The sequence below is a fragment of the Leptinotarsa decemlineata genome, unplaced genomic scaffold (genome assembly GCF_025532065.1).
Source record: "Leptinotarsa decemlineata unplaced genomic scaffold, Ldec_3_MD MMD2_tig00000505_RagTag_RagTag, whole genome shotgun sequence".
NCBI classification, from domain to species: Eukaryota; Metazoa; Arthropoda; class Insecta; order Coleoptera; family Chrysomelidae; genus Leptinotarsa; species Leptinotarsa decemlineata.
In genome coordinates, this window is record NW_027412549.1 from 15243718 (window position 1) to 15267507 (window position 23790).

General features: G+C 35.6%; 1 protein-coding gene and 1 long non-coding RNA gene across 5 annotated transcripts in view; one reads left to right on the forward strand and one right to left on the reverse strand.

The window, feature by feature from the left end:
• LOC111511375 (uncharacterized) overlaps positions 1-23790 on the forward strand; it is a 113885-nt gene that overhangs the window by 23836 nt on the left and 66259 nt on the right. Inside the window, exon 1 of one of the 4 annotated variants that reach the window (XM_074174050.1) lies at positions 21426-21800. The exons of 1 other annotated variant lie outside the window; for it this stretch is intronic. In XM_074174050.1, the coding sequence (XP_074030151.1) occupies positions 21649-21800 (152 nt within the window). In that variant the 5' untranslated portion in view covers positions 21426-21648. Of the gene's footprint in view, positions 1-21425; positions 21801-23790 lie in introns of those variants that run through there. 2 more of the 4 variants (XM_074174051.1, XM_074174053.1) reach the window with 2 other exon arrangements.
• Positions 5824-6703, reverse strand: LOC141481811 (uncharacterized). Its single transcript, XR_012465192.1, has 2 exons — positions 6380-6703; positions 5824-6145 (listed from the first exon to the last, which is right to left on the reverse strand). It is a non-coding gene; the product is annotated as an uncharacterized lncRNA (long non-coding RNA).

Sequence of the window (23790 nt, forward strand, 5' to 3'; positions counted from 1 at the left end):
CTTCCTTGGATATACCCATGTTGATTTTTACTAAACATGTTGCATTAATTGAAGAAGCAATTAATTGTGTACAATATTCCAATTCAAATATTTTCGCAAAACTTGGTGGTATACTTAAGGGTCTGTAATTTTTCATCACTTCCACATCACCCTTTTTGTAAATAGGTTTCACCAAAAACATACTTCCGAATACTACTTAGTCACATATATATACAAACATCGGAAAAGTCTAGGGATATTTTTAAAAATGGCAATAATTTTTTTTTAGATCGCTTTAGGGAAAAAAAGTTGACGGATGATTATTAAACGAATGTAACTTACAACAAAATTTATTAAATGGTCAAAAATACTGAGTGCGCATATAAGCAAAACTAAAAAAAAAATTGCTCTTCTTTGGCACCCCGAAAAAAAATTATAATACAAACAAAATTGGAATCAGTACAAAGTATGGCCTCCACGCTGGTTTATTACGGCCCTACATCTATCGTGCATCGACAAAATGAGATTGTCAATGTCTTGTTGAAGTACATTTGCCCATTCAGCGATTAAAAGCTCTCTAAATTGAAACGTTGTGTGAATGTTCCCCATATGCGGAGTAATTCTTCGTTGAAGCATGTCCCACACATGCTCGAAGGGATTCAGGTCCGGTGATTGTGCTGGCCATGGCAATACATCAACTCCTTCGTTGGTGAGCCAGTCAGTCACTAAACGCGCGACATGTGGACGAGCATTATCGTGCATTAGGTGGAAGTTTTCACCAACAGCACCAGCAAACGGACCGACGATAGGTAGAAGAATGGTGTCGAGGTATTGTCGAGCTGTGAGGGAGCGATTTGGAAAAACGAGATCGGTTCTGCCGCCGATCATGATTCCGCCCCATAGCATTACTGTACCACCTCTGTATGTGTGGACTTCCTGGACGTGTCTCAAACGTTCATTATTTCCAGGTCGTCTCCACAGTCTTACTCGACGAGAATCTGGATGAAATCCAAATCTGGATTCGTCTGTAAACAAAACTGTGGCCCAATCATTTGCATCCCAGTTTTGATGTTCTTGACACCACTCTAATCTTCTACCGCGATTGCCTCTCGACAAAGGTGGACATCTAAGTGGTCTTCTGTTGTGGAGATCTGCTTCATGCAGTCGATTTCTGACAGTATCACGACCAATGGTTACCTGGTGCGTCTGCTGCAACACGTTAACCAACTCAGGTGCTGTGATTGTCGGTTGTCTTCTTGCGGTTAAGACCAAAAATCGGTCTTGAACTGCAGTTGTAGCGCGCCCTCGCCCTGGATGTTGTTCGGCTGGACTGCCAGTTTCACGGAAACGCCGCCACAATCGACTGATAACACTTTGGGAGACCCCCAAACGAAGAGCTACATCATTTTGTCGCATGCCACCTTGAAGAAGCCCTACAGCTCTATTCATCTCAGCCAATGGTAAGTGATGGCGTTCCATGTTAAAGCACAATATTTCCAGTTTAATTGCTGAACAAGAACTGCATAGAATGTACAAACTCGACACTTTCAGATTATTCATTTTAGCCGAAAACCTACAGTTTGTAAAAAACTTGATAAAAGATTAGTTACCGTTTTTGCAGGCTTTGTTCAACCCATAGAATTCTACAAGGTGGTCGAGTGTACCAATTTAATCGAAATTAAACGACCTCATGCATTTATTTTTATGATATTTAGTATGTTATAAAAATATCCCTAGACTTTTCCGATGTGTGTATATATATATTAACTCGAAGATTCTCATGGATAAAGTATAATGAGCTGTTTTCTCGGGTTTTGCTCCGTGTTCTGTGTATTTTATCCCCATGAGGATTATTTTCACATCGTTTCGGCAAAGTCTCATTTGCCATCTTCTGGTGATGTCTGGTTTTTTCAACCAGACAGTCTGGTTGATAAAATACACAGAACACGGAGCGAAACCCGACAAAACAGCTCATTATATATATATATATATATATATATATATATATATATATATACCATCGATCACTTCAAAAACATTTCACAAACTTTTTTCGAATGCTTCTGATAATAATTCCACTTCCATATTATCTTTTTCACTATCACTATCGTCATTTAAGTCAATAATAATAATATTATCAATCCAATCTCCATATAGTCTTTTCCAACTAAAATTACTTTTTCAATCCTTTTCTGCCAATCTTCTTCGGTAATATTAGATACTTCTTCTTAAATTACCTTCTTATCAAATTATGGAAAATTATTTTTACGCCTGATGCTTTGTTTCAATTTTCCCAAATCAACTCGATGGGATTGAAAACACAAAAATAGGGGGGGAAGTCTCAATATGGTGTGTCCATACTTTTCAAATATAAAAATTATGATGGAAAACATTGAACAGGTGTAGAAAAGGCAATCTTTTAGATCTTTTCGACAAGTTACTGCGTAAATTTAAAGTATTTTTCACAAAGAAAACTGTTCTTTTCATCAGTAACGTGTATTTAATAATTTTGCCTATTAAAATAGCTAAGAAATTATACATTACGTTTCGGAGGCTAAAATCAACCTCCGTATTCAGGAATTAACAAAACTCAAGTTTATACGCAGTTTTGCCTTTAATGATTTTATTTTTATTTCTCAACTTCTTCGATAGATATTAAAGGAAGGTGAGAATGCCCAAAGGTGGACAAAAAAACTGATTCTTTTCCACAAAAAATTACTTTCTTTCATTCAATAATCACATATTGTTCTCCTTCATGTTTTGAAGCTATGTTTTGATGCATTTATCCAAAAAAAAAGTTTATGATACCCGTACACAATATAAATGCGGCTTTAATAGTCCAATCTTCTAGATGAGCATTCGAAATTAGGTTTGTGTTGGATGTATCTGTCGGTCGATGACCCTCTATTCCATGATTCAACTCTAGAGTAATATCCCCCTCTGTCTCACTAATGAGTAAGTTATCACAATTTTCACGTACAACGAACATTCTCCTTTTCGCCGAAGCTCGTTAGTCGTTTCTGAGAAACAATCTCAAATTCCATCGTCACAACCAAAAACACTGGCCGTACGAAAGTACATATACAGGGGGCCTAACGAAAACGAAACAGATCCACTAGCAGAAACGACGTCAACATTAAAAAAGTGTCGATTTTTTTTGAAATCATTTTTGACTAAACATTTCCACCCCTAGAGAGGGTAAAAATTACCCCAAAATTTTTAAATAACATGGGTGTCAGTAAAACGTCATTTGAATTTTAAAATTCCGCCTGAGTTTTGTGACAAATAACATTATGAAATACTATGGATCAAGTTATGGCTGAATAAATCAGAAAATTTAAATTTGTTTGTTTTTTAGTTGATCAAATGTTCATACTGATGACCACCGGTATTTATACAATTATGAAGATTTTATTCGAAACGTTCTGGTACATTTGGAAGCATTTCCGGAGTTATTTAACGACAGCCGGCATTTTTCATGTGAAACATCTATAGCCGCACGTAAAACTGATTGCTGGCGTGGTGACAGGTCGCCATGCGCAAGCGACTGTGCGATTATCTTCCCACAGGATCGGCGTTACGTTATCTCTCTCGCCGCACTGAGCTCGGACACCTATTGTGTATACATACAGTTTTGTTTATTACAGTATACATACCTTATGTTTCACTAAATAAATGAATAAAAATAAAATATGTCTGATAGCAATAATTTAGATTGTGAATGTGAGCAGCCTCCTGCAAAGAAGTTCATTGTTATTGAAAATAATGCAAATCTATGACCCAAAACTTTATAGTCGTCCTACCGGGAGGACTATTTGCAATGTGGTGGATAAATTTGAGTCCGCTGGTTCAGTAAACGATAGACCAACACCCGTACGTCGACGAAACGCAGGATCTGCCGAAAACATCGCTGCTATCTGTGAGAGTGTGCAGGAGAATCCGAGGCTGTCGATTCAACGTCGCTCACAAGAACTCGGCCTTTCGCTGACCACAACTTGGCTAATTTTGCGTCGTTACTTGGGCCTGCACCAGTACAAAATTCAACTGACCCAAGAACTGAAGGTACACGACCATAGACAATTGATCGTCGAAGGTCTGCCTCATCCACTATAGTCCTTAGACCTCTCGCTAACCGACTACCATTTTTTCAAGCACTACGATAACTTTCTCACTGAACCTTCGCCAATTAGGACCGGGCGAAACGGCCTTCGTCGACTTCATCCAATCCTGAGCACACACTTTTTATGCTGACTGAAATAACCGACTTGTGTTGCGGGAACAAAAGTGTACTGATTCAAATGACGCTTACTTTGATTCAACTGTACAAGTAATCACTGAGATATTACAGTTAAAAGTAGACTCATAAAAACGGACAAAACTTTTGGAACAACCTAATATATTGCTATAGTCTAACAATTTTTTTGCAACATACCTCGAAGTATGTACAAAAGTCCAGGTATTCAATCATTGTTTAGCAGCGGCAGTTTCTGATAACGGATGTTCCGTTTTCATTCGGCCACCCTGTATTCTCTTTCGACACGTGGTGATCTTAGCACGCTCATCGTCCACCGATTTTCGATTCAAAGAACTTTTAACAATCCGAGGGTACACATCCTGAATATAATATCGATTTATCGTGCACCTTTCATCCTGGTTTTTGTTATTTCTCGGAGAGAGTACATATATTATTTATGGCGATGTGAGATCCGCAGATCGGATCATATCGACAGGGAGAAAGGAATATTTCCACCTTTGAAAGGGGGAAGAGCCATTCTCGTCGAGTCAAAGAAATGAGAAATGATTAGAATAAGGTTTTATTGTTATCGGTGCTGACGCCTAGATAAATGTCTTAGTTTTAGTTGATCCCACCATAGGAAAATCCTCAAAGCGTTCTAAGAGCGGTGCTTTTGCGAAACTAACGATTCACGTTAGATTTGAATCGCTGGAGATTAAGTTCATTTAAAAAAACGTTTTCAGGAAGTTTATTCCACATAAACAGTGAAGTTCGAGGTGTACTGAGTTTTATCAAAATTGGTGATCAGTTCGGGCAACGTACCGCGCGCTTCGCCAATTTTACGGTCGCCGTAATCGTCCTACTTTCCCAACAACCATTGCCCTGTGACCTTAGACCTGTTTTTCTAAACCTTTATCATGAATTCAAACCCAAAAGGCATAAGATTTTTCCTCCCTGATGAATTCTGAGCTGCAGCTAGACTATAGGAGGCAGTTTGCAAAAAATAGTCCCATCAGATATATAGTTTTGACAACCAACATTGAAGCAAGTATATGAAAGAGTTGTTAGCATCAACCACTGCCATGGGAACAACTAATGTAACTTTTATAACCAAATAACTAGAGATGACTTAAACTCCTGTATGAAACCTTAAAAATATAAGTCTCTAACTACATGGCATCTCAAAATGATGTATCGTTTCTCTCAATTAGTCCACTAATCAAAGTAATTGAATATTCGAACTACCAACTGGTCATTCTTGAAAAAATTGAAACTACCGTATAACGGGGTTACTTTGAACGGTTTTTTGTTTTGAATCTATATATCTCAAGTAAGGCACCGAATGAAAATTTCCAAAAAAATATATATCACGGACGTCAGTTAAACGTTTCTACTGACAAAAAATAAGATTTTAAAATTATCAATTCCATTTTTTTTTAATTAATTAATGGGTGCTCAAAGTAACCCCACTGTCGGGGTTTGTTTGAACGCCTGTAATGAAACCATGTGGTTTCAATGTAACCTCTCAGATAAGGTTTCTTTGAACACCTCAAAACTGGAAACACCTTGTTTTTGAGCAAAAAAAAATGTTATGCAACAGAAATACACAATTTACATAATATAAAGTATTTTATTATTTACAAACAGTATAAGGCACTCATTGTAACAAACCATACATGAAAAAACAGCAGTATTCCAGATATGGGCGAAGAAGATTTGCACCAAACAAAAAGGCCCCTCCTGGGGGTCTGGCAGAGCTGTTGATAATTCAGAGATGGGTATAACTCCCTTGTCGGGTACTTGAGGCCAGAAAAACTTGTAATTCACTTTAGGCGACATTCTTAAAAATGCAATTTCATCATTTTGGTTTTCTAAGTCATCAATGAAAATAACTTTTCCTACATAGTGATAGACTAGAGCTTTCATTTTGAACTGAACCAAATAAAATTTATCTAGTTTTATATCTCCAACATATTCTGAGGATGCTTTATCTATATTTAACGCGTTCAATGAACCCCGAAAATGATATCTAAATACATTGTTCTGATAAAAATATTATGAAAAAATAGTATGTTAAAATATCTCAAATTTCTTCAATATAGCTTTGTTATGATAATGTATTGCTGTAGCAAATATATTTAGTAAACATGTAGTGTGAATACTTACCACTACAGCAACAAAAGTTTGAGGACCTCATCGAACGTCAATTTTGTAGGTAAGAAATGACATGTCAGGATTGCCAACTTCACAAAAAGTATTTGAATACCAGTGTTGCTATACCATTCCTAAATGTTTGACGATTTGAGTGGTGACAACTAGATGTCGCTAAACCTAATGGTTATTTCACTATGAGTGAATATAACGAAATTTATATTTTGTTTTAATCAAGCTAACAATCCGTCGCGTATTTCTCGAAAATAACACGACTTACAAGTATCAAAATCAGAAGTAGTCTTAGGAAAATAATTTTGATTACCAATAATGTGAATTTGAATAAATTGATGGATGTAGCCGTTACTACGTGGTAGGAAATCATAACGAAGAAAAGAGAAATGAAACTTTCTATGTTTTTTTAACATTTGGTAGGAAATCAGGTGGTAAAAAACAGAAAGTTTCAATTCTCTTTTCTTCATTATGATTTCCTACCACGTAGTAACGGCTATATAGACAAGCCACATACTGCTTCAAACTAAAAATGAGGTACCATCAAGCATCGCACATAAAAGTGGAAAAGCACATAGAAAGTTTCAATTCTCATTTCTTCATGTGGACTTGGTTTTCCACAACTGAGTTTTCGACAATTCAATGGTAAATGGGGAACACATCGCCCGCTACTTAACCTCTAAAATCTGGTGTAGCGAACCGTAATTCGTATATCCTGAAACAAGTGTATCATAAATTCTGTGATGGCCTTAATTAAGAAAGTTAAATTAGAACTACGTTAAAGGATTACATTCTGATATACCAAATTGGATCGGGGAATGCAATACAAGAAACCGAAGACGGTTGTATCAGATTCAGGAACACAGGCGTAGTAACGGGAGTTTGATAATAATACCACGTGAAAAGCTTCGGACTCTTGAACTGTAGATTTGTTATCGAACGTAAAATTTGATTTCTGCTGTTTGTTGAACGGTTTTATTTAGCTCGCCCGGTTTATTTGGGTCAAATTTAGTAATTGAAGTTTGACCCCCTTCCTGTTGACAGATTCATCTGATATTTGGTACACACATTTAGTTTTGATGACAATACAGTTTGATGAGTCCTGTATCAGTATAAATCCAAGATAACCACAGCTACAAAATGGCGGATTAGATATTTTTTCACAACGACTAGTAGAATAGTAGTACACTTTGAAAAAGATGCAAATTCAAGAAGTCAGCCGCTTCAAAATGGTGGAATACATATTATTTCTGAGATTGCTGACGCGAGTGGTGTGATGACGGCTACCTAGAACCTTCCGAAGTATTGTTGTGAATCGTGTCCTGAAGAAAATAACGCCGACCGCCACTGGTAGCCATGAACCAGTTGTAACGTGGAAAAAAGCGCACTCAGTTCGACGGAATTCCCGGTGAATACTCCGCCGACTTCGACGGAATTCTGAGGAATGTTCCAGCACCTTCGATTGCCAAATATAAGCGCCGTCTACTGCCCATCGAGACAGTCAAGTGGAAGTGACAGTACGGTTCGCTAAGCGATCTAGTAAGACGATAGACATTCGAATAATAGTTGAATACATTATCTACATCATTACTATCTTTTTTTTCAATTAAACCGTTCAACATGAATTTTTGTTCTACTTATTTCATTCAGAATAATTTCAAAGATTGTTATTGGGTAATGGTTAGTGAAAGAATAACTCTTCGTAGTTCAAGATTTCACAAACATTCCTCGAACATAAAGTGTCCGAAAGGGCGGAGCACCCGAGACAGGACCCAGGACATTGAAATATGCAAACGGACAGGCCTTCTGCAGACGTGGAATATTGTATGGAAATCGGACAAGTTTGTCAGTGTTCGGTCGGATGTGAAATTTCAATGCTAGTGTTGTCGATTTCACGGTCATATTCATTATTCATCTTTGATGTATCCCATTCTTTCGCGAAAATGGCTGACCAACTATTTTATTTGTCAGAATACATTTTGACCAGATGGAGTATTGCTAGAAGAAAGAACTTTTTCAGTCTGAAAGTAGAAACTTTACTGTATTCATTAAAAATTAATTTCAAAATTATTAGAACTATTGTGTTCTACACCCAACATTTTATAGGTAGACAGATAGATAAACATTTATTGATCATACACCAATCAACATTGGATTGATAAGTCAAAAACAGAACAATGTTAAAATAATAAAACAATAACACACTTTGAAAAACATTTTCAAACCAAACAAAGAAGTGCTTTTTCAAGGTGGAACATAGTGACGAGTGTTCTCAAAAACTTGGAGCTACTTTGAAATGTGATTGATGAACTGTTTATATACAGGTTTTCATCGATGGCTCTTCCAGTAGTCGATATGTGGAATTGAATAGCAACAATCTTCGAGTAGTTTATTATTAAATTGTTCTTCTGACACCAATGGTCCAATAGATTTAACACGTTTTTTGTTTTAGCTACTAGTTCACATCTATTAGGGCCAGAAATCAAAATTAGGGATCATCTGCGAACAAGTAAACCTTTCCATCTTTCACATGTTCGGGAAGGTCATTTATAAATAACCTTTCCCAAAGATCAGTTCACTTTATATAATTGGCCCAGTGCATAGACCTTGTAGAAAGGAAGAAAGTAATGACATCATAAACATTATTAGAGAGGGAAAAGTATCATGTTCATTACAGGGAAGATAAATTTAAGTCGGGGCATAAAGTGGGGTGGATTTTAGGGATAGAAAACTGTTTTCCACCAATTCAACCGGAAGTATACCCCCTATTGAAAAAGAAATTAATGGGAAAGTTGTAGCCACTCGGAAGTAGATAATTCAATAAAAAAAAGATCACTGTTATTTTTGAAGAAACTGTTTTCAGCGCATGAATATGTTATGTTGATGATTTTTAGGCTCAACATCAAAATAAAATGTTCAACTGAATATTTTGATTTGACAAATAATAGCAATAATAGCAAATATAGGAATGTAGTTTTTCACGGTAGGCGTCAATATTTTCGTTGGTTTCCGGGGATTGCCGAGGTCTTCTTTAGTTACAATCTTCTGATACGCCACTGAAGATGACTGTTGCAGTTGAAACGTTTGGAGATTGTAACCAAAGGAGACCAATGAACCTTTGCGGGTTGCAGTGGAGGGTCGAATAGATCCTCTCACTTTCGACCTAACCTAAGTAGTCATGATGTGATTTCGTCAGAAAGTATTGAATTCCTTGGTATAGTTGAAGTAAAGGATATAGTGAAACCGATCTTCCATCAGCTCCCCTTTAATGATATAATTAGGGAGCTTGCATATCTTCTATTAATTATCTGCGAGCGCTTTCGACAGTTGGTAGTACTGTTATCTTCTGGCACTCCTGAAACTGAACTGGTGAGGAGTGCCAGAAGATATAAAGCTTCAAATCCTTTTTGTAGAAAAATTAACATTGAAATACTCAAAATAAAGGAAAATTAGTTGCATCAATCAAAATATATATATATATATATATATATATATATATATATATATATATATATATATATATATATATATATATATATATATATATATATATATATATATATATATGTCACACCAATAGGTGGTTCCACTTATGTTTCGCTTGCGTTTACGCAGCTATTTTTATTAAGTACTTTTATGGTTTTTCACATTTTGTCTTCAATCGAGGACCGCCTGCACGGTACTGACGATGCCCAATAGGCTGAAACACCGGTGACTCTTAAATTAAATAATATATGGGAAAAATCAGAAAGTACTTATCTATTTTTATATTATATTATATATATATATATATATATATATATATATATATATATATATATATATATATATATATATATATATAATAAATATTTCTCTTATATAGGTGAGTGAGAAAGTAGGGATTCAAATAACAGGGTGATTATTGAAAATACTTCTGAATACTACCTACTAAGATATATATACAATGGATCGCTTCAAAAATACTTCACCAACTTTCTTCGAAAGCTTCTGATAATTTCTCTTCCTTATTCTCTGTCAATATTACTATCGTCATTTAAATCAATAATGAATTTATTTACACCATCAATATGGAGGTGTCCAATCTCCATATAGTGTTTTTCAACTAAAATTATTTTTTTAATCCTTTTCTGCCAGTTTTCTTCGGTAATATAAGATATATACTTTTTCTTTAATTAGGTCTATTACCCTTTTATCAAATTTTGGAAAATTATTTTTACGCCTGATGGGATTCGAAACACAAAAATAGGAGGAAGTCTCAGTATGATGTGTCCATATTTCAGAAATACTCTCAAGGGCATAAACTTTTTCAAATGTTTTTGTCTGTAAAACTTAAGTAGTTGGTTTTTGGTATAATAATCTTCAAAATGCAAATTGTTATCTATTAAAAAACTTTGTATTTCATCCTTCTTCAAATTTGTATTCGGTACTTTGATAAGCTGTCGCGAATGAAAGAAAAGAAAAGAAAAATTACACTATTTGCATCCAAATTTGGTATCAATGTGTTTTCAAACCATTCCACGAAAATATTAGCTTCCATAATCTTATGATAGTCAACATTGCAGTCCTCGAGTTGTTTCCACATAATTTCAGAGAATTCGAAACCTATCCTTTAATTCCTCCGCAATGTACAATGATTACTCGCGATCCTTTGTTTTCAGACATGTTAAGTGTACATATTCTCGAACCATCAGTCCACCCTTTCGTAACTGTGTCGTGAGTGTCATACCAAGTTTCGTCCAAATAGAAAATTTGCCGTTGTTCTTGTCTATATTTAGTTATTTGTTCTAAGTAATTGTTACGCAATTCCACTATTCTTCTGCCTTCCATAACTGCTTGACGTTTGTTTATCATTTTAAATGTAAATCCTAGTTTCTTTATCCAATCCTGAAGACTTTTGTCACAACAGCTCACGTTATGGCCGGAAGTATTCAATTTCTTCCTTATGATTTCAGTTGTAGGAATCTCATTGCTTTTGTACCATTCCCATATTGTTTTTATCAATGATTTTATTACATGAACATCTAAAGGTTTTGGTAGTCCTGTATCACATCGCGTCTTGCGTTCATAAGGTTAGTTTTTGATCATTTTACATACAGTTGAAAAAGGAATTTTGGTCAAATCTGTTGCTGCTTGTAATAGTTTGTTTCCCCAGAAACCAAACTTGAGATGTAGATTATTACATACATTGAAACATACTCTGTGTGTTTAAATATTCAAATGCATCCGAATCTTATTCAATTGTATCTTTTTTTCGCATTGTTCACCATCGCTATCGGAATCACTAAACTGGAAAAAGTCTGCGTTGTTATTACTATTAGTACTTGTCAAAGGACGCCACACTTCAAACAGTTAACAAAAAGTTTAAGTAATTATAACATTGACCAAGTCATCACTGTCAATGGCGAGAACTTAGTGAATCACACCAGCCGCTGATCACCATACAGTAACCACGGTCTTTTTTGGTGGGTTTTCGCCATTGGAAAATGCCTGCTTTTTGACCTTTCCAATACGTTTTAAACCATCAACAACCTTATGGGGGCTGACGCCCAGGTCTTCCGCCATCTCACGCATAATTTGTGATGCGTCAGTCTCCACCAGGATCCTCAAACCATCGCCTAGGATAACTAGAAGTCGACCAGTGCGGGACTCATCTTCGAGGCTAAAATCTCCATCATTGCCAAATGCCGAGTTAATTTTTTGGGCTCTTTCGGCAGCGCTTTCGTTCAATTTGAATTCATAGAGAAAAATTGGCCGAGAATCGCTTAAAGACATCATTTAGTAATAAGCTGAAACGAGGCAACAAAATCAAATTTGGAAAATTGAGAAATTGAGAAATGGAGCTACAAAAATGCATAACATTAAAACGGACAGAACTTTTGAAACTACCTTATATTTTAGCAAAAAGTATCATTAACAAAAAATGTCCATCTCTCTCCCTTACGTTATTTCGATCATGAATATGAGATACCACCCCGCCACCTACACGCCTCCCACCACTTCAGCAATAATCCTCATCTCCGTTAAAATTACCAATTTCTCTACTTTGCATTTTTTATGACAGAGTCCCCATGGCCCGACATTGGCAAACGACTGGAAGGCGACCTAATGGGGTTTATGCATAAACATAAAGAGGGTGTGTTTGCACGTGTCATTTGCATATGCCTCGCTGAAAGATCAAAGGAATGCGGTCCAACAAGCTGTGTGTACGGCGTAAGCGGGTAGGTAGGTGGTGAAGGTGTTTTGAATCCGCTAATTTTGTTTTTAGAAATACGCTTTGAAAAAAATATTTCTGCTATATATACAGGGTGTAACTGAATAAGTGTAAAACATTCAAGGAGGTGATTCCTCATCGAAAAAAAGGTAGGATCTTTCATATAAAGAAACTTCATTGGAGCATCCCTTGCTATACAGCCCCTTAAAGGGGGTACATAAAATTTGTATAACAATTTTTTTCACAAGCACTAAAAAAGTTACAATATCGAAATTAACCTGACGTTTTGTAATGGGTGTTTTTTATAGAGGTATAGAACTTTAAGTTGGCATTACTTTTCAAGATGGCGACCGATTTAACAGCTGTCAAGTGATTTTTTCCTAGTTTGGTTTGGCAATTCATCATGAATAGACTCACGCCTGAACAACGCTTGCAAATAGTGCAATTTTATTTCGAAAATAATGGTTCTGTGCGGAAAACGTATCGCGCACTACGTCCATTTTATCGTCGACAAAATCGTCCATCAGAGCAGTTAATTCGATTAACCATGGAACGTTTTCGCACCACGTTTACTCTTATTGATAACTCGCATCCCCAGAGACGCCGTACGGTGCGTACAGAAGAAGCTCTTGCTGCTGTACAGCGTAGCATTGAGGAAGACCCGGAGGAGTCCATCCGCCATCGAGCACAGGAATTGGATGTGTGTCCATCCACTTTATGGAAGATTTTGCGGAAGGATCTTGGTTTGCGTGCTTACAAAATCCAACTCGTGCAAGAATTGAAGCCAAACGATCATCAAGTAAGGCGTAGATAAGTGTATGTCAAAACACCGTTACATCCACAAAAACTGACTGTTTGGCGTTTTATGGGCTGGTGGAATCATTGGTCCGTACTTTTTCAAAAACGATGGTGGCCAGAACGTTACAGTCAATGGTGATCGGTATAGAGCCATGATTACTAACTTTTTCATTCCTGAATTGAATAACCATGATGTCCAGGAGATGTGGTTTCAACAAGACGGTGCAACATGCCACACAGCTTGTGCCACAATAGATTTATTGAAAGACACTTTTGGTCATCGCCTAATTTCACGTTTTGGACCAGTGAATTGGCATCCAAGATCTTGTGATTTAACACCACTAGACTACTTTCTGTGGGGCTATGTAAAGTCATTGGTCTATGCGGATAAGCCACAAACGCTTGACCATTTGGAAGACAACATTCGCCGTGTTATTGCCGATATACGGCCACAAATGTTGGAAAAAGTCATCGAAAATTGGACGTCCAGATTGGACTACATCCGCGCCAGCCGTGGCGGTCATATGCCAGAAATCATATTTAAAATGTAATGCCACAAGATTATCTTTCGGATAAATAAAATTCATGTGAATCGAATAATCCATCGTTGTTTTATTGCAACTTAAAGTTCTATACCTCTATAAAAAACACGCTTTACTACCAAAAAGACACTTAGCCAGTAATTTATTTGGTTTACCCCAAAACAAAAAATGTCTTTTGGGTTTTTTTGCCCAAAATAAAACAGTTCACAGCAAAACAATATTTTACGAACAACTACAGAAATACATTGTCATAAATGCGAACTGGATTTATTGTTATTTTGTAGTTAGTTCCTGCATTAAACGATTAAAGGGTAATAAACGAAAATAATTTATTAATAAGAAAACACACATGTAGAAATCATAGTAAATGTTCAATATGTCTACCTTCAAACATTACGCATGCGTCTAGACGTCGGCGCATTGAGCCACGTATTCACTCAAATATTCCTGGAGTCTCTTTGATTACCTTGCACGCATCAATGATGCGGTTTCTTAAGTCCTCTACATCGCGAACAGGAGTACGATAAAGCAAATGCTGTAAATGGCCACAAATAGAGAAATCGAGAGGATTGAGATCCGGGGATCGAACGGGCCAGTTCTGTGGTTCTCCTCGACCTATCCACTGATTTGCATATGTTTCAGTTGAATGCTGACGTCTACTTGACTAAAATGGGCGGGAGCCCCATCATCCATAAAAAACATATCCCTTCTGACGCCTAAAGGAACTTCCTCCAGCAGTACTGGATGCACTTCTCTTAAAAATTGAACGTATGCCTCACCATTTAATCGAGGAGGTAGAAAATTAGGCCCGATTAAATCATCCCCAATAACTCCGAGCCACACGTTAAGAGAAAACTGTTCTTGATGGTTAGTTTCGACAATATCGTGAGGGTTTTCATCAGCCCATATGTGGTAATTATGAAAATTATTAATCTTGTCCCGAGAAAAACTACATTCGTCTGTGAATTCTATCGTCTTCAGAAAGTCACAATTTCTTCTAATCATTTCCAGCATCCAATTGCAAAATTCGGAAAGTCTCGCGGTAACAGTGCCTGTACTCGTTGCAGATGGTAAGGGTATAAGAGTTGTTCCTTTAGAATTCGAAATACCGTCATATGATCAACATTTAGCTGGAAAGCAATCTTTCTAGTACTGGTAGTGGGTTGTTCTTCAATCAAATTAAGTACTGCTTTCTCAAGCTGTGGTGTTCGTACTTCTCGATGGTGACCACAATCCTGCGTTCTTTTGTCGAATGAATCATATTCTCGTAATCGTTGATGAAGTCGAGCAAATATTCTATGTGAAGGAAGCTGCCGTTTAGGATACATTTCAGCATATCTTCTAGAAGCTTCTAACCCATTCCCCTGCGACAGACCGTAAACGTAATGCATGTATCAGCCATTTCCTCATTTGTGTATGCCATTTTAATAACAAGTGAATTATTAAAGTAATAAATTAAGAACAGAACAACACACAATTAGTATTAATTCAATTTCGAACATTCACAAACTGACAGCGTCATACCAATTTAATTGTCACTATCGCTAATAGCGACCTACTAGATAGATTAGTTTCATATTTTCGCATTCATGACGATGTATCTCTGTAGTTATTCGTAAAATAATTTTTTGCTATGTTGGGCAAAAAAACCCAAAAGACATTTTTTGTTTAGAATGAAACAGGCTATCGGAAATAATTTTTTAAATGGTAAACAAATAATAAGACAAAAAGTTACATTGGAAATAAATTTTAGGGGTTGCGTTTTCCACCCCTTACCACCATGGGGTAAACCAAATACATTTCTGGCTAAGTGTCTTTTTGGTAGTACAAAACGTCAGATTAATTTAGTGCTTGTGAAAAAAATTGTTATACAAATTTCATGTACCCCCTTAAGGGGCTGTATCTTAACAAGGGATGCTCCAATGAAATTTCTTTATATGAAAGATCCTATCTTTTTTTCGATGAGGAATCACCTCCTTGAATGTTTTACACTTATTTAGTTATTGTATATAGTTGAGAAACTAATTCATTTACCATAGTAAATACATTGTCACATTATAAATAATATAATATCAACATGAAAAAATACAAACATTCTGATTAAAAATAAATATGTATGGGGCCGTTTTTCCGCGATTTCGGCCTTCAAAGACTCCATTAATACGGTATAATAGATGTTTTTTTCCTTTTTAAATAGGCTCCAAGTTTCAACAAGTTACCAGTTTGTCAACACCTACATTTTGGTATCTAATGAACCAATCAATATTTCAAAACAAATTGAACAGTTTTATACTTATCTTAATTTTTTTTCAACTCTTTCTGGCCTAGCTTTAGTATTTCAACATGACGAATTTCAATCTCGTTTCTTGAACCCCGTCTGACGAAATTTCTTTTATTTTCGGACCATGGTATGGTCGAAATAAAATTTTACGATTTTTTTTATGAAGCAACGGCTACGTTTTACTTTTTTATTGCCACATTGGTATGACTGAGACGGTTTTGTCGACAGAAGACGTTTCACACTTAAATTTCAAAATATGGGAGTAGTAAAATATATGGATTTGTGTCTGAACTATCAGGATAGTGTCGTAACTTATCCCCTGAAAATAAACATTTGTGTTATTTTCAAGAACGTGATGATTGAAAATGAAAGGGATTGAATCAACTATACCGTTATGGTTTGTATTATAATTTTGAGAAAGTGAAGAACATTAATATTGAAGGAGAGTCTTCCCGAAGGTTAATTTTCAAACTGAATTCCATTGTAAATTGGAGGGAAAAATGAACAATTTGAAATTGACAGAGGTTTGCGTGGCCAGGTTTCAATGTGTCTGTCGTTTTTGTGGATTGTTAACGGTTGATCATTTTACATGTTGTTCCTAATATTTAACTGGTACAAATGAAAAGAGATTTATCAAAACTTGAAAAATTGTGATGGATGATGCTGATTTGGCAACTTTACGCAGATGCACAATTATTTTCCATATCAAAGAGAAATGAGTTCCTACGCTTAGGGGAATTCATAAAACTATCATCCGAGATATTGATTATCAGGGTAGTAAAGAGTATTTGCGAAAAGAAATGCATTTACTTGGTTTTTTATGGAGAAAGGTGAAAAATAACAGAAAAATATCAAACGCCAGACTATTCGACTGCTTAAAATATAAATCTTTAAGAAAATAAATGATTATTTGTTGCTGATTCAAATGAGCGACAACGAATTTTCTGTTTTTTTTCTTAAATAAAACGTTCAACATTTAATTTTTCAATAACGAATGAACCAATTTTGAAAAAAAATACAGGGGTAATATAGAGACAAAAGACCTTTCAAATGATGTATCACTCGATCCCCCATGCCATTGAACAAAATAGTTGCTGACCACAGGGGGGTGAAGTTTCGGGTATGATTTTCATATCAGAATTAGCCCCCCTAGAAATGAAAATTGGCGTGTTCTTTGAAATTTTCGATTACGTGTCCGTTTCTGACTTACAGGGGAGGTCGAATTCTCAAAAAAACACCCAGTATATGTATTTATGTAGACTATCGCATATGACATCTAGACATTTCATTCTTTCAACTTATGTCAGTATAATTGGACCTATTCACAATTTGAGGCGAAAGTTTCAAAGTGAATTTTAGGTTTCGAAAACGGAAAAAGACTTTTTCTCGAAACGACGACCTCTAAAGAAATTTAAAGGTAAATTTTTGTTTTGAGGACACCCGCGATTTTGAAAAAATTTTTGCGTGTACTTACGTATTTTGATGCGTAGATTACGAATCCGAAAGAAAAAAGCGGCGCTCTCCCTTATTTACAAAGTTACGGCTCTTCAAAGTTCTGAAAAGGGCAACTTTTCAGCCTTCTTTTTCACAAAATAAATTATTTAAAAACACAAGCATTTATTCCCTAGATCACCTTTAAACCTTATTCCTCCTTCTTTGACACTTTTCATTTCAATAATGAACATTTTTTTTATAAAAAACTTAATTTAAAAACGAATGCTTCTCCTGGTGACATTCTTCTATTTTTAGGTTACTTACTAGTGACATTTCAGAAAAAAGCGGTTGGTATTTGCCGCCGCCTACTATTTCAAATTCGTAATACACCACCAAAAACCAATTTACGATCTAAAGCAGGGGTCTCCAAACTACGGCCCGCGGGCCAAATCCGGCCCGCCAGTGTCATCAATCCGGCCCGCGACAGCCAATGATTTACTGTCATCAATCTGGCCCGCGACAGCCAATGATTACCTAATTGTTGTTACTATTACTGTGATGAGTTGAAGAAGAAAACACAGAATGATAATTACTCGGTTTTATTTACTTGCAAGGTAAAACTTGACGACAGAAATGATGACAAAGAAAACTTAACTTAAGTATCTAAGTTTAAGCATATTCATAACTAACAAAGAATTGAAATCAATCACAGTAAAACAAAAACAATAATGAGATTGTGATTTTCCACCGACAATACTTTGTAGTTGTGGATCAATTTTACTTGTACCAATTATCAAAAGAGATTTAAGATGCTCATAGGGTAATTGAGATCTGTAAACATTATTTGTGTACTTCATCTTGGAAAACGTTTTCTCACACATGTAAGTAGTAGGTACCAAAAACAGAAAACAACCCACGAGCAAATTTATGCAAATTATCAAATTGTTCCAGTGGAAGACTCTTATAAAATTCCAACAAAGATGAATTTTGATATTTGTTCTTAAGCACCGTAAATCAATAATTTCCATTTGGATTTCCGGAGCCAAGGTTTCAATGTCAGAATCAAAAGGATTCTGAAAAAGCTTAATTTCATTTGCAATGACATCAAAATCTGAAAAACGAATATCAAAATTTATCTTCAAAGCACTCAAAGTTTCGATTGCAAAATTGACGAGAAATTCAGTCTCTGTAGTGTGGCTGAATATTTCACATGTTTCAAAATGTGTGAAACATTTTTTACGTAATTGCGATTGAAATAGTATTATTTTCTGCCTGAAGGATTTGATATTGGTGTATAAATCAGGGAGAAGCTGATTTTCTCCTTGCAATCTCAAATTCAGTTCGTTCATATGATTTGTCAAATCGACATAGAAGGCTAACTTCCACATCCATTCACTATTTTCTAAATCGGCAAAAGGGCGCTGCTTCTCATTTAAAAAAATTTCGATCTCTGCTCGAAGTTCAAAAAAGCGCTGAAGGACTTTTCCGCAACTAAGCCAGCGAACGGCAGTATGATATGGTAAATCATTTCCTTCAATCTGTTGAATAAACTCGCGGAATTGTCGGTGATCTGATGAACTTAACAACTGATATGACCGGGTTTAGAACTTCAGAAATATCCAAACATTTTCCGCACAAGGACTGTTGATGAATGATACAATGTAAGACTAATGGTTTTGAATCACCATCATTTTCTACAGCCTTTGACACAAGTGTAACCACTCCTTTATTTTTACCATATATATTTTTACCTCCATCAGTTGTTATAGATTTCAAATTTCTCCATCAAAGGTTCTTTTTATTAATGGCATTTTCAACTCCCTTAAAAATATCTGTCCGTTGTCGTGCCGTGAATACTATCAATATCAAGAAGTTCTTCATACACTTCATAGCTTTTATCTACTCAGCGAATAAAAATCAACACCTGAGCAGTATCACATCCGTTGACTCATCCAATGCTGAAGAAAAGCACTCATGATGTCCATTTTTGTCAGACAGTTGAGATGATATATTTTCTGCGATGTCTTGCATCCTCCGAGCCACGGTGTTGGCTGACAAACTGACACAAATTTACCTTTTCGGGGCATAATTCTTCGGCTACTGCAATCAGGCATTCTTTTATCATTTCTCCATCGGTGAATGGTTTGCCACGTTTTCCGATTTCAAGAGCCACACGAAAGCTGACGCGAGTTGCAGACTCTTGTTCAGTATTCGCTTTGGTAAACAAAGACTGAGGCGATTTGAGTCTGCGTTTCAAAGCTTCAAATTTTTCCTTCCGCAAACTTCCTGTATACTAGGAGTAACTTTGAAGATGTTTCGATTCATAGTTTCGTTTAATGTTTTAGTCTTTGAGAACAGCTATGGTTTCATTTCAAATTAAACATAGCGCCTTATTACTGAACTCAATCACAAAATACTGAAACTTCCATTTTTCTTGGAACGTTCTGCATTCACTGTCGATTTTTCGCTTCTTTTCCATACTAACAAATCACACATAAAAACAATAAGTCAAATTCAAAATACTTTTATTGACGGGTGTTACTTTATTTCACAATAGACAGTTTCGCTTCCTTCGCCTTTCCTACGCAGACTAACTCGCAGTTGCGCCGCTAGCCTTTTTATATGCAATTATTACTGCCATATGGAGGTGATCGGAATACACTAGCTAGAACCAGAACTTTCTCGAACCAACGCGGTAATTCCAAATATTTAATTACGCCTAATGCCACCTAGCGGGTAGCTGAAAAAGATAGTACATAGTACCACTACTCGCCACTAGATGTCGTTAAGTGTAACAATACACAATAATAATTGAAATGCAAAAAAAGCGTAAGTTTGCTTAGGTCACGCACTTTGCGACTATCCTAGTCTAGAAATATAGTTGAGGGCAGAAATTGGCCCTTGGAACAAACAGAAAAAATCATTATGGCCCGAAGGCTTCAAAGTTTGGAGACCCCTGATCTAAAGAATGGAGGTAAAAAATATTTGAATTACTTTAAGAATATGGACTGCATCAGTCGTACCAACCATGCCATTAACCTTAAAAATGGTTAACCATTAACCGTACATTTTTTAACATTTTTATTGGAAAAATGTTGATTATTGAAGTGAAAAGTGTCAAAGGAGGAATAAGGTGTAAAGGTGACCTAGTGAATAAATGCTTGTGTTTTTAAATAGTTTATTTTGTGAAAAAGAAGGCTGAAAAGGTGCCCTTTTCAGAACTTTGAAGGGCCGTAACTTTGTAAATAAGGGAGAGCTCCGCTTTTTTCTTTCGGATTCGTAATCTACGCATCAAAATACGTAAGTACACGCAAAAATTTTTTCAAAATCGCCGGATGTCCTCAAATTGTGTCCTCAAAACGAAAATTTACAGACTTTTCAGTGGTTTATATTATGCAGCAACTTTTCGGGATGAACTTTTAGTTAGATTTAGCTTTGTTAATGTTTCACATTGTGGAAGGATATATAGAATATATAATAATATAAACAATAAGAAGTATTGAGTCCCCCACAAAAAATTGTTTCTCAAAGAATACCCCTTCTATATTTCGATTACCTATTGTCGAAAAGTAGATTTCTATCAAAAGTGTTCACTCTGTAAGACACCATAATCTTACAAATCCATATGCTGACAAACTCCCGAGAGGCAGGTCAAATCATGCCTCCATCTTTACAAACTGTCATGACAATCATAAACATTTGTGCCTGAAATGAAAGTTGACCATTTTATTGGTTCTTAGTTCGTAGCCAGGCAGGTCTACGGATAGGAGGGTTTTTCGGAGAATTCTCCTAATGACCCTTCCAGTAATAAATACTCCTCGCAACGACCTTCAGTTGCCTGATACGAAGCGGCTGAGCTGGAAAGACCGTTCTTCGAAAATGTTTACCTTTGAAAAAGTCTATTTAGCAAAAAAACTATTGGCTGAAATCGCGGGTGTCCGTTAACAGTAGTGTCGGTGAATGTGTCCGAATACGTGTGAATATTTAGTGCCCCTGAGACGATATGAAACACGAGGGAATCAAATCAATCTTCAAAATTAAACACAAGACTCCCTTAAGGGTCAAAACTCTGAAGGAATACAACACGAGTAAGGAACTGGAGAAACTGAGCGGTGGCAAGTTCAACTCTAAGAACGGCAATGCTGCACTGAACATGTAAGAAATGTGTGATAAATATTGGCCTGCATGTGAATTTCCATCAAACGTAAATGTATTTTTCAAGTAAAAAACAATGTTTTATACTTGGGTCTATGAATTTTTAAACGATTCTTTCGAGAGTATAATTACTTTCAGTTTTGAATGTACCAACTAAGTTCGTTGAAAATATCATCAGAACAACTAGAAAATAATTTACTCTTCTTGAGTGATAGTAATTATTCGGTCAAATTAAACCAAACATTATGAGTGAAGGTGTCTATTATAGTTCAAGTAAACGATATAGTGCAACCTACCTTCCAACAGCTCTTCCTTTAATAATATAGTTAGGGAGCTAACTAATTTGGTTATTCAATAATCATTTCTGTATATGATATATATATATATATATATATATATATATATATATATATATATATAATAAATATTTTATTTATATAGGTGAGTGGGAAAGTAGGCATTCAAATAACATGTGGATGAATAATAATATAAGCCAACACGTTGATCTCTAAATCTTCAGTTCTAACAGATCTCGTATGATGACGATGCTTTATAGTAGAAGGAAATGACCCAGTTCGTAATTTTTCTACAACTCTCGAAAAAGTCATTCGTGACGGAATGGGTTTGTCTGGAAAACGTTCTTGGTATAGACGTTGTGCTTGACGGCAGTTTTTCTGACATTCCCCAAAAATTAAATTAATAACATATCAATGCAATCACTTGGACTAAACGAGAAAGGCATACTGGAGTTTTCGCACAAAGAACACAGATACTGTTTTGCAAAGAATCACTGAATCGAACTGACAAGTAGATACAATTCAACAACATTTGTTACTATGGCATCAACAAGCATAAGCTACTTGATGAAATTGTGCAATATAAAGCAATTCACCCTCAAGTTAGTCACATTCTCAAGAATTTCAATATTATATTCAACTAATATCGATATCGTATCGTAGAGGTGAGAATAATGGTTTGTATTCAGTAGTAGTCTAGTTCAATTTAATAAAAGATATAGACTGGATTGGTGTACGAGTAAATTAGTTTTTTTGAAACTCTATATTTAAGGAAAAGTGCAATAACTCAACAACGCCGTAACCGAATTTCAAAAACCAAACATGAAATGATATCAGAATTTTACGTAGCATCTGAATATGTAATGATATACAGGGAGTTCTATTTTAAAAAATGGAATTTTGGTCTGTAGCACCTACACCAAACACCCTGTATATTTAAAAATTATATCAAAATATAGCTCTCATGAACTCCTAAAACTTTTGTATGAAACATTTTTGTGTATCTCCTTCAACAAACCAGATATTGCCTGTCACATAAAATGTGGGACACCCGGTATATATATATATATATATATATATATATATATATATATATATATATATATATACAATCGAACGCTTCAAAAACACTTCACTAACTTTTTTTGAAAGCTTCTGATAATTCCTCTTCCATATTATCTGTTTCACTATCACTGTCGTCATTTAAATCAATAATGAATTTATTTCCACCATTATTATGGAAGTGTCCAATCTCCATATAGTCTTTTTTAACTAAAATTACTTTTATAATCCTTTTCTGTCGGTCTTCTTCGGTAATATTAGATACTTTTTCTTTACTTAGCTTTATTACCTTTTTACCAAATTTTGGAAAATTATTTTTACGCCTGATGCTTTGTTTCAATTTTCCCCAAATCAACTCAATGGGATTGAAAACACAAAAATAGGGGGGAAAGTCTCAGTAGGTATGGTGTGTCCATACTTTTCAACAATACTCTCAAGGGCATACACTTTTTCAAATGTATTTATCTGTAAAACTTCAAGTAGTTGGTTTTTGGTATAGCAATCTTCAAAATAAATTGTTATCCATTAAAAAACTTTGTATTTCATCTTTCTTCAAATATTTCTTCGGTATTTTGATGAGCTATCGCGAATGATAGGAAACGTTGTCAAAAAAATTATACTATTCACATCCA